Here is a 12,499-nt window from a genome sequence, read left to right on the forward strand (position 1 = left end):
GCTTCCGCGAGTTTGGCTTTTTTAGATTCAACATGCAAGTGATATCAGGTAGCGTTTGTCCTCTGACAAATCTCGCTTAGTGTAACGCCCTCAAGGTCCATCCACGCTGTCGCGGATGACAAGATTTCTATTTTTCTCATAGCTTAATAATATTTCATTGTGTGCCTGGGTGTGCGCTCACACACACACACACACACACACACACACACGTGTGCGCACATGTTCCTTATCCACTTATCCAAGGACAGACCCTGAGGTAGTTTCTGTACCCCGGCATCTGTGAACGACGCCACGACGCACATGGAAGTGCAGGTATCTTTCCGATAGCCTGCTTTCATTTCCTTCGGTTACATCCTCGAAAGTGGGGTTGCTGGATCATAGGGTAGTTCTATTTTTAACTTTTTGAGGATGCTTCATACTGTTTTCCACAGTAGCTGTACCGACTTACGTTCCCACCAACGGCACACACTGGGTCCCTTTCCTGCACGTGCCTGCCACACGCCATCCGGCTTCCCTAGGAAAGTCCCTGAACACCTCTAGGCCTCAGTTTCCACTTCTGTCAAAATGAGAATGACACGAATGTCTGCCTCACAGAGTGGTCATGGAGAATAAGTGAAACATAAAAACACTAGAAACTATGAAGTGTTCTGGAAAAGCAGTGTCTTATTTGATCAGGCCCCTGATGTTGGTCCTTTCTTCAAATGTCCCAAAGCCTTAGTCTGGAGCCAGGTTGCCTAGATTCAGACCCCAGCTCCATGTCCCCGCTGTGTGACACAGGACAAGTGACTTCATCGCCCTGGGCCTGCGTTTCCTCCTAAGTAAAATGGAGAAAACATAAAGCTGTCATGAGGATTGAGAGAGCCAATAAGGTAAGCCACTTAAAACCATGTCAGGGACATACTAAACACCACGGTTAAGTGTTCGTTAAAATTTTTCTTTTCATTCACCCTGGTGTTGCCAGGTCCAAACCAGAGTTCATGGCCAGTCCAGAAGGGATACCCTTGTTGGTCAATCACAGGAAATCCGCTCTGGGTTGAGCATCTTACCCTAAATTGTCCTTTGAAATCTTAAAAGGTTGCTTTAGTTCCTTCTCAGAATCACGAATGGATTCAGACTGTATCCCATGAATCTGCCACGAAAACCCTCAGCCAAAACCCATGGGGTTTGTTCCTTCTAACCCAGTGAAAATAACCAAAACTCGTATGAGAAGCCACACTGGGAGCAGCCACGAGCATCTTTTGCCCCGAGCCAGTGAGGGTCAGACTCTCCGCGTGGCCCGGCGCACCCCCTGCAGAGGTGAGGCCCCCACACCGAGTCACCTGCTTCCTCCCCCAGCCTCGCTCTGGCCCAAGGTGACGCCCCGCAGGCCTGTCCAGCAGGCACTGCGCATGGGACAAAGGGTGAGCACGGCCACCCCCACTTCTGATAGGATCCAGAGCCTCCTGTCTCCTGCCGGCGGGAGACTGAGGCTCATCTCGCAGTAACACTGTAAAGACAACAAGGACCACGGGAAAACACTGAAGGCTCCAGAAGCAAGATCGACTTGAGAGATGGAACAGTGGACCGAGCACAATAAGACACTACATCACACCCACGAGGATAGCTATTTTTTTTTAACTTGTTTAATTAGAAAAAATAGAAAACAAGTGTCAGCAAGGGTATGGAGAAAGCCAGCAACTCGTCTTCTGGAGATACACCCAAAAGAACTGACAGCAGGGCTTTGAACCCATTTTTGCACTGCGATATTCACAGAAGCATGCTCCACAATAGCCAAAAAGGTGGAAACAACCCAGATGTCCATCAAAAGACAAACAGGTAAACGCAGTAGGGTATACACACACGGTGGGATATTACCCAGCCCTAAAGAAGGGGCTTCTGATCCCTGCCACAATGTGCATGAGTCTTGAAGACAGGATGCGAAGTGAATAAGCCAGACATGAAAGGGCACGTGTGGTTCCACTGATACTCCACGTACTGTACTCACAAGAGTTAAATACGCAGCGAAAAGAGAATGGTGGTTCCAAAAAGCTGCGGACAGGGTGGATCGGGACTTACTGTTCAGTGGGGGCAGTTTTAGTTTGGAATGGTAAATTTCAAGTTGTGTATCTTACCACAATTTTCTCTTAAATCGACATTCTGGAACATTCTGGTTGGTAAGCCCTGGGCTGAGCATTAAGAAGCCAGAGCATAGGGGCGCCTGGGTGGTCCAGTTTGTTGAGCGTCCAACTCTTGATTTCATCTCAGGTCATGATCTCAGAGTCATGGGCTCGAGCCCTTTGTCAAGATCTGCGTTAAGCCCCATGGGGGCACTGCACTCAGCGGAGAGTCTGCTTGAGATTCTTTCCCTTTGCCCCTCCCCCTGCTCACGTTCACTCTTTCTCTCAAATAAATACATAAATCTTGAAAAAAAAAAAAAAAAGAAGAAGCGAGAGCATAGCTAAGTGTCGCCATCAGCTAGATGTATACCCAACTGTGTCCCCGCCTCAGCCCTCAGCTCTCTCCCATGCAGATAAAGGGGAAGGTCCCTTCCAGCTCTGACCCCTATCTCAGGGATGCACCCACACCTGCCTAGCCCGGGGCCACCTCCCCAAAACTGAGACACCGCTCTTCAGGACTGCCCAGCCTGGACCCCTCCTGCTCAGGAAGAAACCAGGAGTCCCCCCCGTTTTGGAATCCAACCTCTCCCTTATCAGACCTGGGAACCTCAGCTGCCGCAGCCTCGGAACATTTGCTTGGCTTTACTCCTCACCGTCTGGCTATACAGGGACCAGTTTTCATCTTCCTGGGTCTTAGTTTTCCCTCCATGGAGACAGTACCATCCTTTATCCAAGGGCTGCCAACACTGCCAGACTGGTCTGGAATCACGTCCTCATCTGTGCTCAGGATAACCCCGCTCAGTTCTCTAACACCGAAGACAAACAACAGAAGTTGGTTTTCCTCCCGGCAGAATCTGCAAGCAGTTACATAGCTCCAGACATCGAGCCAGGCCAGTCACTGCAAGAGGCAGGGTTCTTAACACTCTAACACAGTCGGGCAGGGTGTGCACATTATTCAGCACACGTGTCCTTAGTACCGCTCTGTGCCCACACTGTGCTGCACAGGACCCAAGCTGCGCCTTGCACGCCTCCAGGGGGCGCAGTCTCTGCGTGACCATCATAGGTGTGTACACAGGTAACAATTTTCTGGCAGATGATAGTGCAGTGTCTTTTTCTAATTTTCACAAGGTCAGCGTAACAGCCGGCTGCCAAGCTGATACTAGGAGATACGGGTACAGCAATGAGCAAGACGTAGTCCTTGCTCTCAGAGAGCTTATCGTCTAGCAAGGGAACCACGCCAGCAAACTGTGGAACTGTGCTGGAGAAGGACATCTAAACTGATGCCTGGTGGACACGTGGGATTCAACCAATAGAGGCCAAGGAGAGGGTCTTCTGGGCAGAGCAGGCTCAGGGGCAGAGGCCCAGCGGCAAGAGGGAGCTCAGGCATCCCTCCTGGAATGGGTCGGCATGGCTGGAGGGAAGCTCTCTGATGGACCGGGCAAGAAGGGAGGATGCAGAAACAGAGAAGGCCATTTAGGAGACCAATAAATACTGGCCAATTAATTTTAATACTTTACCAAAAGGTGATTGGAAGCCACTGAAATGTTTTTAGCAGGAGAGCAAAACGCTGTTTCTACTTCCCAAAGATTGGTTTGGCTGCCGTGTTGGGAATGAATCCGACAGGAACAAGAACAAAGGCTTGGAAAACAGAAATGTAGGTAAAGAGCCATGGGGTCAAAGTTCAGATGGTACCAGGACAATGAGGTGGAAGGGTATAAATTCAAAGAATGGGAAGGAAGTAGAATCCTTACCACTTGGTAAGTCTGGGGACTGATAGTAAGCAAAAAGGAGAGACCAGAATGTTAGCCAAGCTTCTGCCGTTGACAGCCAGGTTTATCACCTGGGGCGGGGGGGGGGGGGGGTGGACTTGGGAGATTGAGCTTCGGATGGGATCCCAGGAGGACATGAGGTTCTGGAAGATCATTAGCTGCTGCTCGTCATGAGACCCCTCTCTAGAGAACTTGTCCGTGGTTCCTTGGACCCCTTCTACCTCTGCCCAGGTAGAAAAGACTCACTCCTTTACAGAATTCAGATGATCCAGTTACATCCACAGGGAAACCCAATGCTTCAAAGCAATATCAATCTGTAGTAACCCCTTGGGTGAATAATATAATGTCTCTGAAAATTAATGAATCATTATACATTTTATATGTGTATAAAAAATGAAAAAGCATCCATAAAGATTTAAATTGTGTAAGTGGGCAGTTGTGTTTAACTTCTGCTGCGTTTTCTGCTCCATGTGACATTGGACAACTCAAATTACCTTATCTACACTTTATCTCCTCATGGGGCGGAGACTTTGTAGAGTTGCTCTGTAAATGAGGTAAATGAGATATTTCATAGAAGGATCTTGGACAGCTCTGGCACGGAGTAGAAGTTCATTAAATATTATATATTCTTGTTACTGCTGTCTTCATTGTGAGGTAAGGGGACTGGAATGCTGCCTTCAGAAAGGGTCCGTCCCACATAAGGCAGAAAGGGGTGGAGGTGGGGAAATGGTGTAGGGATAGAGGCTGGGTAGTGTCAGGAGCTCTCGTCTGACAAATGGGGAAAATGAAAATTTTGTGAGACGGGGAGGCTTCCTGCCCCTGGGGGAAGGACAATAGGCAGTCCAGATATCGAAGGCTGTGCACACAGACCCCTGGGGACTCCACCTGCTGGAGCAACTATCGCCTGGGGAACGGGTGGGTTTGGCACCAAGATGATGGCCCCTGAGACATGAGCCTCAGGGAAAGAAGTGAGGCTCACCCACAGCCAAATGTAGGCCAAGGGAAGGAACACTCTCTCCTCCCTAACTCCAAGGCCTCCGAGGTCCCCACCACCCAAGTCCGGATTCCTGATGGCTGCCAACAGTGACCCCCTGTGGCCACCAGGCGCAACTTCAGAGGTTCCTTAAGACCAGGGTGCTCCCCGCACCAGTATGAACCTGGGAATGACTCCGCATGGGGACAACGGAAAGCCCCCAGAGATTCTTGAGCAATTCAAGAAGAGAGAGAAGCCCATGTAGGCTATGAATCGAGCACGTGGGGACTCAGGCTGGCATTATTCTGAGTTGTAAAACCAAACCTACGGGGCACTTGGAGCGGGAGAACGGCTGGAACTGGTTCTGTCGAGAGACACAGCACCACTTCCCAGGCCATCAGTGCACAGAACGGCCCTGCTTTGTGTTACCTTTCCCTCCAGCCCCACATTCGGCTCCACCCCACCCCATCCCCGGGACCAGATGGCATCTCCCCTCCAGCACACAGCATTGGAGAATCATCCACATTAAACCCAGACTCCAGAGCACTCTCTCTTCTGTGAACAAAGAGAATGGAACCAACATAGCTGGACTCCATCCTGGGTCTGAGCACACATATTTCTCCCTGGGCTCTGACCACACACGGCAAAGCAGAGTACAGATTGTGGGGGAGGGGCCACAGCAGAATGACAAGGTCGAGGAAGGAGGGGAGGGGTTCACCAGAACACAGTTCCAATATTCGAAATAGTATCATTTACCAAGTCATGCTGGCTCTTCTCCAAATCTCTGGGCAACTAGACATCACCTAACTTCACACTCCTACAAGTTTGCAGTTGAGAATTAATTAAATTAATTTCTTCCTGGGATTTTCAGAGCTTCTCAGAAGCCACAGCCTGCTCTGCTATTGGAACTGAAAAACGAACTCTGTATTCGAATGATACTAAAGGAAACAATGCCCTTTTTTCCCCCTAACTCGGAGAATTTAATTTAGGTGTTTTATCAAAAACTGCTGCTCCCAGTAGATTAATGGCCCACTATAATCTTTCATATTAAATTAATTGAGTGCAGAATGGCTTTGCTGGTTTTGAATGACAGCCTCCAGAGTTTAGCTCATCATTCTTTAAGAAAGCATAAAGAAAAGAACCAAAATCGTGGGGCCTGCATTATCACATTTTCTCTGCCTTTTGGAGGTTTTTCCACTTTTCGTTGCCACCCGGTGCATTAATTAGCAGTCAGGCAGCACTTGGGCCAGATGATCTCCAGTCTGCCTCCCTCAGGAAACACCTGCCCGGCGCCTAACGGTCCACCTCATCGTGTCGCTACAAAGAGGAGGCACTTCCTCCCTCTTACTGTACCCTCCCATCAAGCCTCAACTCAGTGGAATTACCCCCATTTTCCAAATGAAGAAGCCGAACAGCTGAGCAAGAACTTGCTCCCAGTCACACGAGTCAGTGGCACAGCTAGGGCAGGACTCCCAGTCCAGTGCTCCTTCTCCCACACTAGAGTAGCCTCATGTGACTTCACTTTGTAATTGTTCACTATTTTTTCAGTGTAAAGCTTTGTCCTGCCTTTTTTTCTCCTATCTCTTCTTCCATTCTGAATTTAAATGAGTGAGTTCTTCTTTGGCTCCTCCCCATCTCCCCTTTCTCCCTTTCACCTTTGTTCACCATGAACCTCAGGCTGCAGCCGCAGGGAAACATGCACGGCGTCCTGGGCACACCATGACCTTGCTTTTGCTCAGTGCTGCTCCCTCTGCTGTGAGGCCCTTCCCTGCTTCTGCACTTCCCCACTTCTCCCAGACCAAATGCCATTTCCTCCGCAGGGCCTTTCCAAATGCTCTATACACCACGATCACGTGCGATTGATTCCTGGGATGCCAGGCTGGCTCAGCACCCGCAAATCAGTAACTGTGATACGCCACATTAACGAAAAGAATAAAAATCGCATGATCATTTCAATAGAGGCAGAAATAGCACTTGACAAAAGTCAGCATCTTTTCATGATAAACGCTCTCAACAAATCGAGTATAGAAAGAATGTACCTCATAACAAAAGCCGTATATGACAAGTCCACAGCTAACAGCATACACGATAGTATAAGGTTGAAAGCTTTTGCTCTAAGATCAGGAGCAAGACAAGAATGCCCACTGGCTCCACTTTTATTCACCGTGATACTGGAAGTCCTAGCCACAATAATTAAGCAAGAAAAAATTAGTAAAAGGCATCCAAATCAGACAGGAATAAGTAAAATTGTCTCTGTTTGCAGGTGGCATGACTTTACATATAGAAAACCCTAAATATTTCACCCAAAAATTGTTAGAACTAATAAACCAATTTGGTAAAGTTGCAGGATACAAAATCAACATACAAACATCATTTCTGTTTCTATGTAGTAACAATGAATATCCAAAAAAGAAATTAGTAAAACAACCCCACTCACAATAGCATCAGGACGGGTGAAATAGGCAATGGGTATTAAGGAGGGCACTCGTGATGAGCACTGGGTATTATACGTAAGTGCTGAATCACTGAATGCTGCACCTGAAACTAATACTACACGGTAGGTTAACTAACTGGAATTCATTTTTTCAAGACTTTATTTATTTATTTGAGAGAGAGAGAGAGACAGCATGAATGGGAGGGGCAGAGGGAGGAGAGAGAGAATCTCTAGAGACTCCACACTGAGCATGGAGACGAACGAGGGGCTCAAGCCCAGGACCCTGAGAGCATGACCTGAGCTAAAACCAAGAGTTGGATGCTTAACTGACTGTGCCAGCCAGGCACCCCACTAACTGGAATTAAAATAGAAACTTGGAAAGAAAAAAAAAAAGAATAAAATATTTAGAAATAAATCTAACCAGGGGCGCCTGGGTGGCACAGCGGTTAAGCGTCTGCCTTCAGCTCAGGGCGTGATCCCGGCGTTGTGGGATCAAGCCCCACATCAGGCTCCTCTGCTATGAGTCTGCTTCTTCCTCTCCCACTCCCCCTGCTTGTGTTCCCTCTCTCGCTGGCTGACTCTGTCAGACTCTGTCTCTGTCAAATAAATAAATAAAAAATCTTTAAAAAAAAAGAGAGAAAGAAAGAAATCTAACCAAGGAGACAAAAGACCAGGACACTAAAAACTATAAGACATGGATGAAAGAAGTTAAAGAAAACACAAATAAATGGAAAGATACCCTGTTGTCATAGATTGGAAGAATTAATATTGTTAAAATATACATACCACACAAAGCAATGTACAGATTCAGTGCAATCCCTATTAAATTTCCAGTGGCATTTTTCACAGATAATAGAAAAAATAATAATCCCAAAATTTGTATGGAACTACAAAAGATTCTGAATAACTGAAACAATCTTGAACAAGAAGAACAAAGCTAGCAACTTCTCACTTCCTGACTCCAAATTAAATTACAAAGCTATAATAACTGAAATAGTATCGAACTCACATGAAAACAGACATATAGACCAACAGAGAAGAATATAGGGCTCAGAAATAAACTTATGCATATACGGTCAAATAATTTTCAACAAAGGCACCAAGAATACACAATGGGGAAAGACAGTCTCTTCAAAAAAATGGTGCTGGGAAAACTGGATATTCACATACAAAAGAATGAAATTGGACCCTTATCTCCTAGCAAACACAAAAATCAACTCAAAATGGATTAAAGACTTAAATGTAAGACCCAAAACTGTAAAACACCTGGAAGAAAACATAGAGAAAAAGCTCCTTGACATTGGTCTTGGTGATGTTTTTTTTGGATATGACACCAAAAACAAAAATAAACAGGTGAGATCATGTCAAATTAAGAGCCTTCTGCACAGTAAAAGAAATCATTAACAAAACAAAAAGGCAACCTGCGGAATAGGAGAAAATATTTATAAACCACATACCCAATAAGGGGTTAATGTCCAAAATATATGGGAATTCACACAACTCAATAGCCAAAAACAAATAACCCAATTTAAAAAAAGGGCAAAGGACCTGAATAGTTATTTTTTCAAAAGGACATACAGATGGCCAACAGGTACATGAAAAAGCACTTAACATCATTAATCACCAGGGAAATGCAAATCAAAACCACAATGGGATATCACCTCACACCCGTTAGGACATCTATTATCAAAAAGACAAAAGACACCAAGCATCAGCAAGGATGGGAAGAAACTGGAACCCTCATACATTGCTTGTGCAGCTGTAACCGGTACAGGCGCTCTGGAAGACAATATGGCAGCTGCTCAAATATGAAACATAGGGTTACCATGTGACCTAGAAATTCCACTCCTAGTTACATACCCAAGACAACTGAAAATTATATGTTCACACAAAGGCACACCAGTGTTCACATCCCAGGGACTCTTTTGTTGGAGCTCCTCTTCCACAGATATGAACAGCTGGGCAAGAGGCACGTATATGGATTGTGTCCACTTGCCATTGACAATGGCGCAGAGCATAGCTAGCTTCCTGCCACCGCTCCGTTGTTTCGAGCTTGCTTTTCTGTTTTAAGAGGTACCAGGGGTACATTTTTGCACTGAAATCTACGGATGTTTTAAAAACACTTAAAAAGGGGCGCCTGGGTGGCACAGCGGTTAAGCGTCTGCCTTCAGCTCAGGGCATGATCCCGGCGTTATGGGATCGAGCCCCACATCAGGCTCCTCCGCTATGAGCCTGCTTCTTTCCTCTCCCACTCCCCCTGCTTGTGTTCCCTCTCTCGCTGGCTGTCTCTATCTCTGTTGAATAAATAAATAAAATCTTTAAAAAAATAAAAACACTTAAAAAAAACACTTCTCACAAAAATAGTCCTTTGTCATTACATTATTTACTCATGGGTTTGTACATTTCTGTTAATGAGTGATTTTTTCAGTAGAAAACACATATTCAAGAACCACAAAAAAATACCCAATGTTCAGAGCAACGTTATTCATAATAGCCCAAAAGTAGAAACAACCCAAAGGTCCATCAACTAATGAGTGGGTGAACATCATGTATGATTCTATTTATATGAAATATCCACGATGGGCAAATCCACAGGTGCAGAAATTAGATTAGTGGCTTCCTGAGGTGTGGCAGGAGAAGGAATAACCAATGGGGACAGTTTCTCTTTGTAGTAAGGAGATCTCTGGAAGTAATAGCAGTGATGGTCTGCACAAGGCGGTGAGTATGCCAAAAGCCACTAAACTGTACACTTTTAAAGGGTGAATTTTATGTTGTGTGAATTGTATTTCAATTTTTTTTCGAGTCTGTTGAATGACTCTGGCGTGTGGTTGAGAAAGGCTGAGGACCAGAGAAGTCACGCCCCATCTGCGTTACCCCTGCCGTGGCCCTGGCTCCAGTCATCTCTCAGGGGCACCACTGCAACAGCATCCTCCTCTCTCTCACCCCCAAACCCACCTTTACAAGCGGCCCACTGCCCACCTGCAGGAACCATGCCTTTTCATTTTCTCGATGTTTTGACTTCTGGGACCTTGCCGAGGCGAGAGAGACTGCCTCCCAGGGTTGGCCAATTCCTAAAGATACTAAAGGACTCACCTGCAAGTGTGCCTTTCATTTGCAAACCAGCCAATCCAAAATATCCCGATCGCTTCCTCTATCTAGCTCTTACCATCCGGGGCACTGCCCACCCACCCTCATTACCCCAGGGTGACGGGCCAGGTGTCGGACAGCTAGAGACAGCCCTGTGCCCCAGAGCCTGCAGACATTATTCAGACCAGCCAATCCTACACCTGCTTCCCCTGCCTGGCCTTACCTGCCCCAAGCAAACCACGAGAAAGGCTCCTGCCCACATCGTGTCCCAGCTCCCTCCACCTCCTGATGGGCCCTGGTGCTTCTCCCTGAAGCCCTACGTGGCGTGCCCTGACCCCCTGAGTAATAACTTCTTGCGGCAAGGTCATCATTTCCGTATTATCCATATGATCCAGGTGTTACCATACCTGATTCAAACGAACCCCAAGCCCATACTGAAACACCACCCTTCAAATCTGCTTCCGCCTTCTCTCTCCCCCCACCAACTTTTCTCTACCAGACACTCTCCAAGCTTTGTAGCCTTTGTAGTGGGCCCCATACACCTCCACCTTCCAAGCACATCCCATTCCCATCATCATGCCCTTACGTCTGCTGAGGCCTCCGTCTTGGGGACCCTCTCCTTCTCCTGCCTCTTCGCCTCAGTTGTTCCTGTGCCCCCATCAAGCTTCGCTTCGTCGTGCTGCCTGCAGAAGCCCACCGGGATAGCCACTCCGTACTCCAACAGTAGTGGTACTTTTCAAAACCAGGACCCTGTGTGTCTGTCTCCCTACTGGATTGCAAGTTCCTCCAAGATAAGCACCATGATCCCTCATTTCTGGGTGCCCAGGACTTAGCCCAGAGCCAGTAAAGTATTGGTAACACAGTCAATGTAGGGTTTTCTTTTTTCATGTAAGCAATCTCCTCCATCAGCATATGAATAAGCTCCTGGGGGGTGGAGCCCTCACCTTCTAGGTCCTTGACAGGGCCCCCCTACTAGGTTGGTCCAGGTAAAGGCCTCAGGGCTTAAGTGACCCGGAAGGATGACCCCACAGATAGACAAGGGGGAGGAGAGAGGGTGGGGAGCCAGGCTGGTCTACTCACGCTGTTCCTCCCACTCCCGTTCCTCGTTCTCGCTGGCATGGCTCTGCAGCTGGGCCTGCTTCAGGGTCCAGTAGAGTTCCTTCGCCCTCTGCTCTTCCTGGAGGCGAATCTGTTCTTCTCCTCGCTTCCTCTCCTCTTCCTCTTTCCTCTAAAATATCGGGGGGACAGAACGATGTTAGGTCACAAGAAAGAAAGTGCCCCTGTGGCACTGCAGCCAGGCAGGGCTGTCTCGGGGTGGGGTGGGCCAGTGGTGGCAGCTCAGGACAGTCCCTGACACATGAAATGGCCATAGTCTGGCCTGATCAAGGCTGCGGTAAGGATCAAACTGGTTAAAATACGTGGAACAGGGGCGCCTGGGTGGCTGAGTTGGTTAAGCTACCAGCTCTTGGTTTCAGCTCAGGTCATGATCTTAGGGTTGTGAGATCGAGCCCTCTGTCGGACTCCCCACTCAGCGGGGAGTCTGCTCGAGTTTCTCTCTTCCTCTCCCTCTGCCCCTTCCCCCCAAAATAAATATATAAATCTTAAATAAATATACGTGGAATAATTTGTAGACTCCAAAGCTTTCTGCAAAGATACGAGGATGCTGGGCCATCCTTGGCCACACTTACATTCTGGGGGAGAGGAAGGGTGGGTACCATTTTTCTTGGAGGCCAATTAAGCAGGATATGATCGTGTCTTAACCTTCTGTCTGGATAAGATATTTCAAAAACAAGCAGGTTTGGGGGCCCCCATCTCCATTTATCCCACTCTGGAGATCCAAAAGGCTGTGTGTGTGTGTGTGTGTGTGTGTATGTGTGTGTGTGCGTGTGTGTGTGTGCGTGTGTGTGTGTGTGTGTGTGTGTGTGTGTGTATTTCCCTCTACCTTTGTTCACACCAGAGTAACCCGCGGGTGTCACACGTGCATTATATGCTAAACGCTCGTTTTCAAAACCAGCAATTCTCCAGACCACTTCACCGCAAACTACCCCGCCCTCACCCAGTGCCCAGAGGTCATGATTCTCAATTATTTTAGCTGTCCCTTCATGTGCTGACGTCTCTGTCTGAATCATGGAGCTAATTT

General features: G+C 47.4%; 1 protein-coding gene across 3 annotated transcripts in view; it reads right to left on the minus strand.

Annotated features, from left to right (window-relative positions):
- The window catches only part of SH2D4B (SH2 domain containing 4B), an 82,809-nt gene that overhangs the window by 31,945 nt on the left and 38,365 nt on the right, over positions 1 to 12,499 (minus strand). For all 3 annotated transcript variants that reach the window (XM_057308512.1, XM_026504573.4, XM_044386239.3), the window contains exon 4: positions 11,440 to 11,587. In XM_057308512.1, coding sequence (XP_057164495.1) covers positions 11,440 to 11,587 — 148 coding nt within the window. The remainder of the gene's footprint in view (positions 1 to 11,439; positions 11,588 to 12,499) is intronic.

Source organism: Ursus arctos, unplaced genomic scaffold, assembly GCF_023065955.2.
Source record: "Ursus arctos isolate Adak ecotype North America unplaced genomic scaffold, UrsArc2.0 scaffold_7, whole genome shotgun sequence".
NCBI lineage: Eukaryota > Metazoa > Chordata > Mammalia > Carnivora > Ursidae > Ursus > Ursus arctos.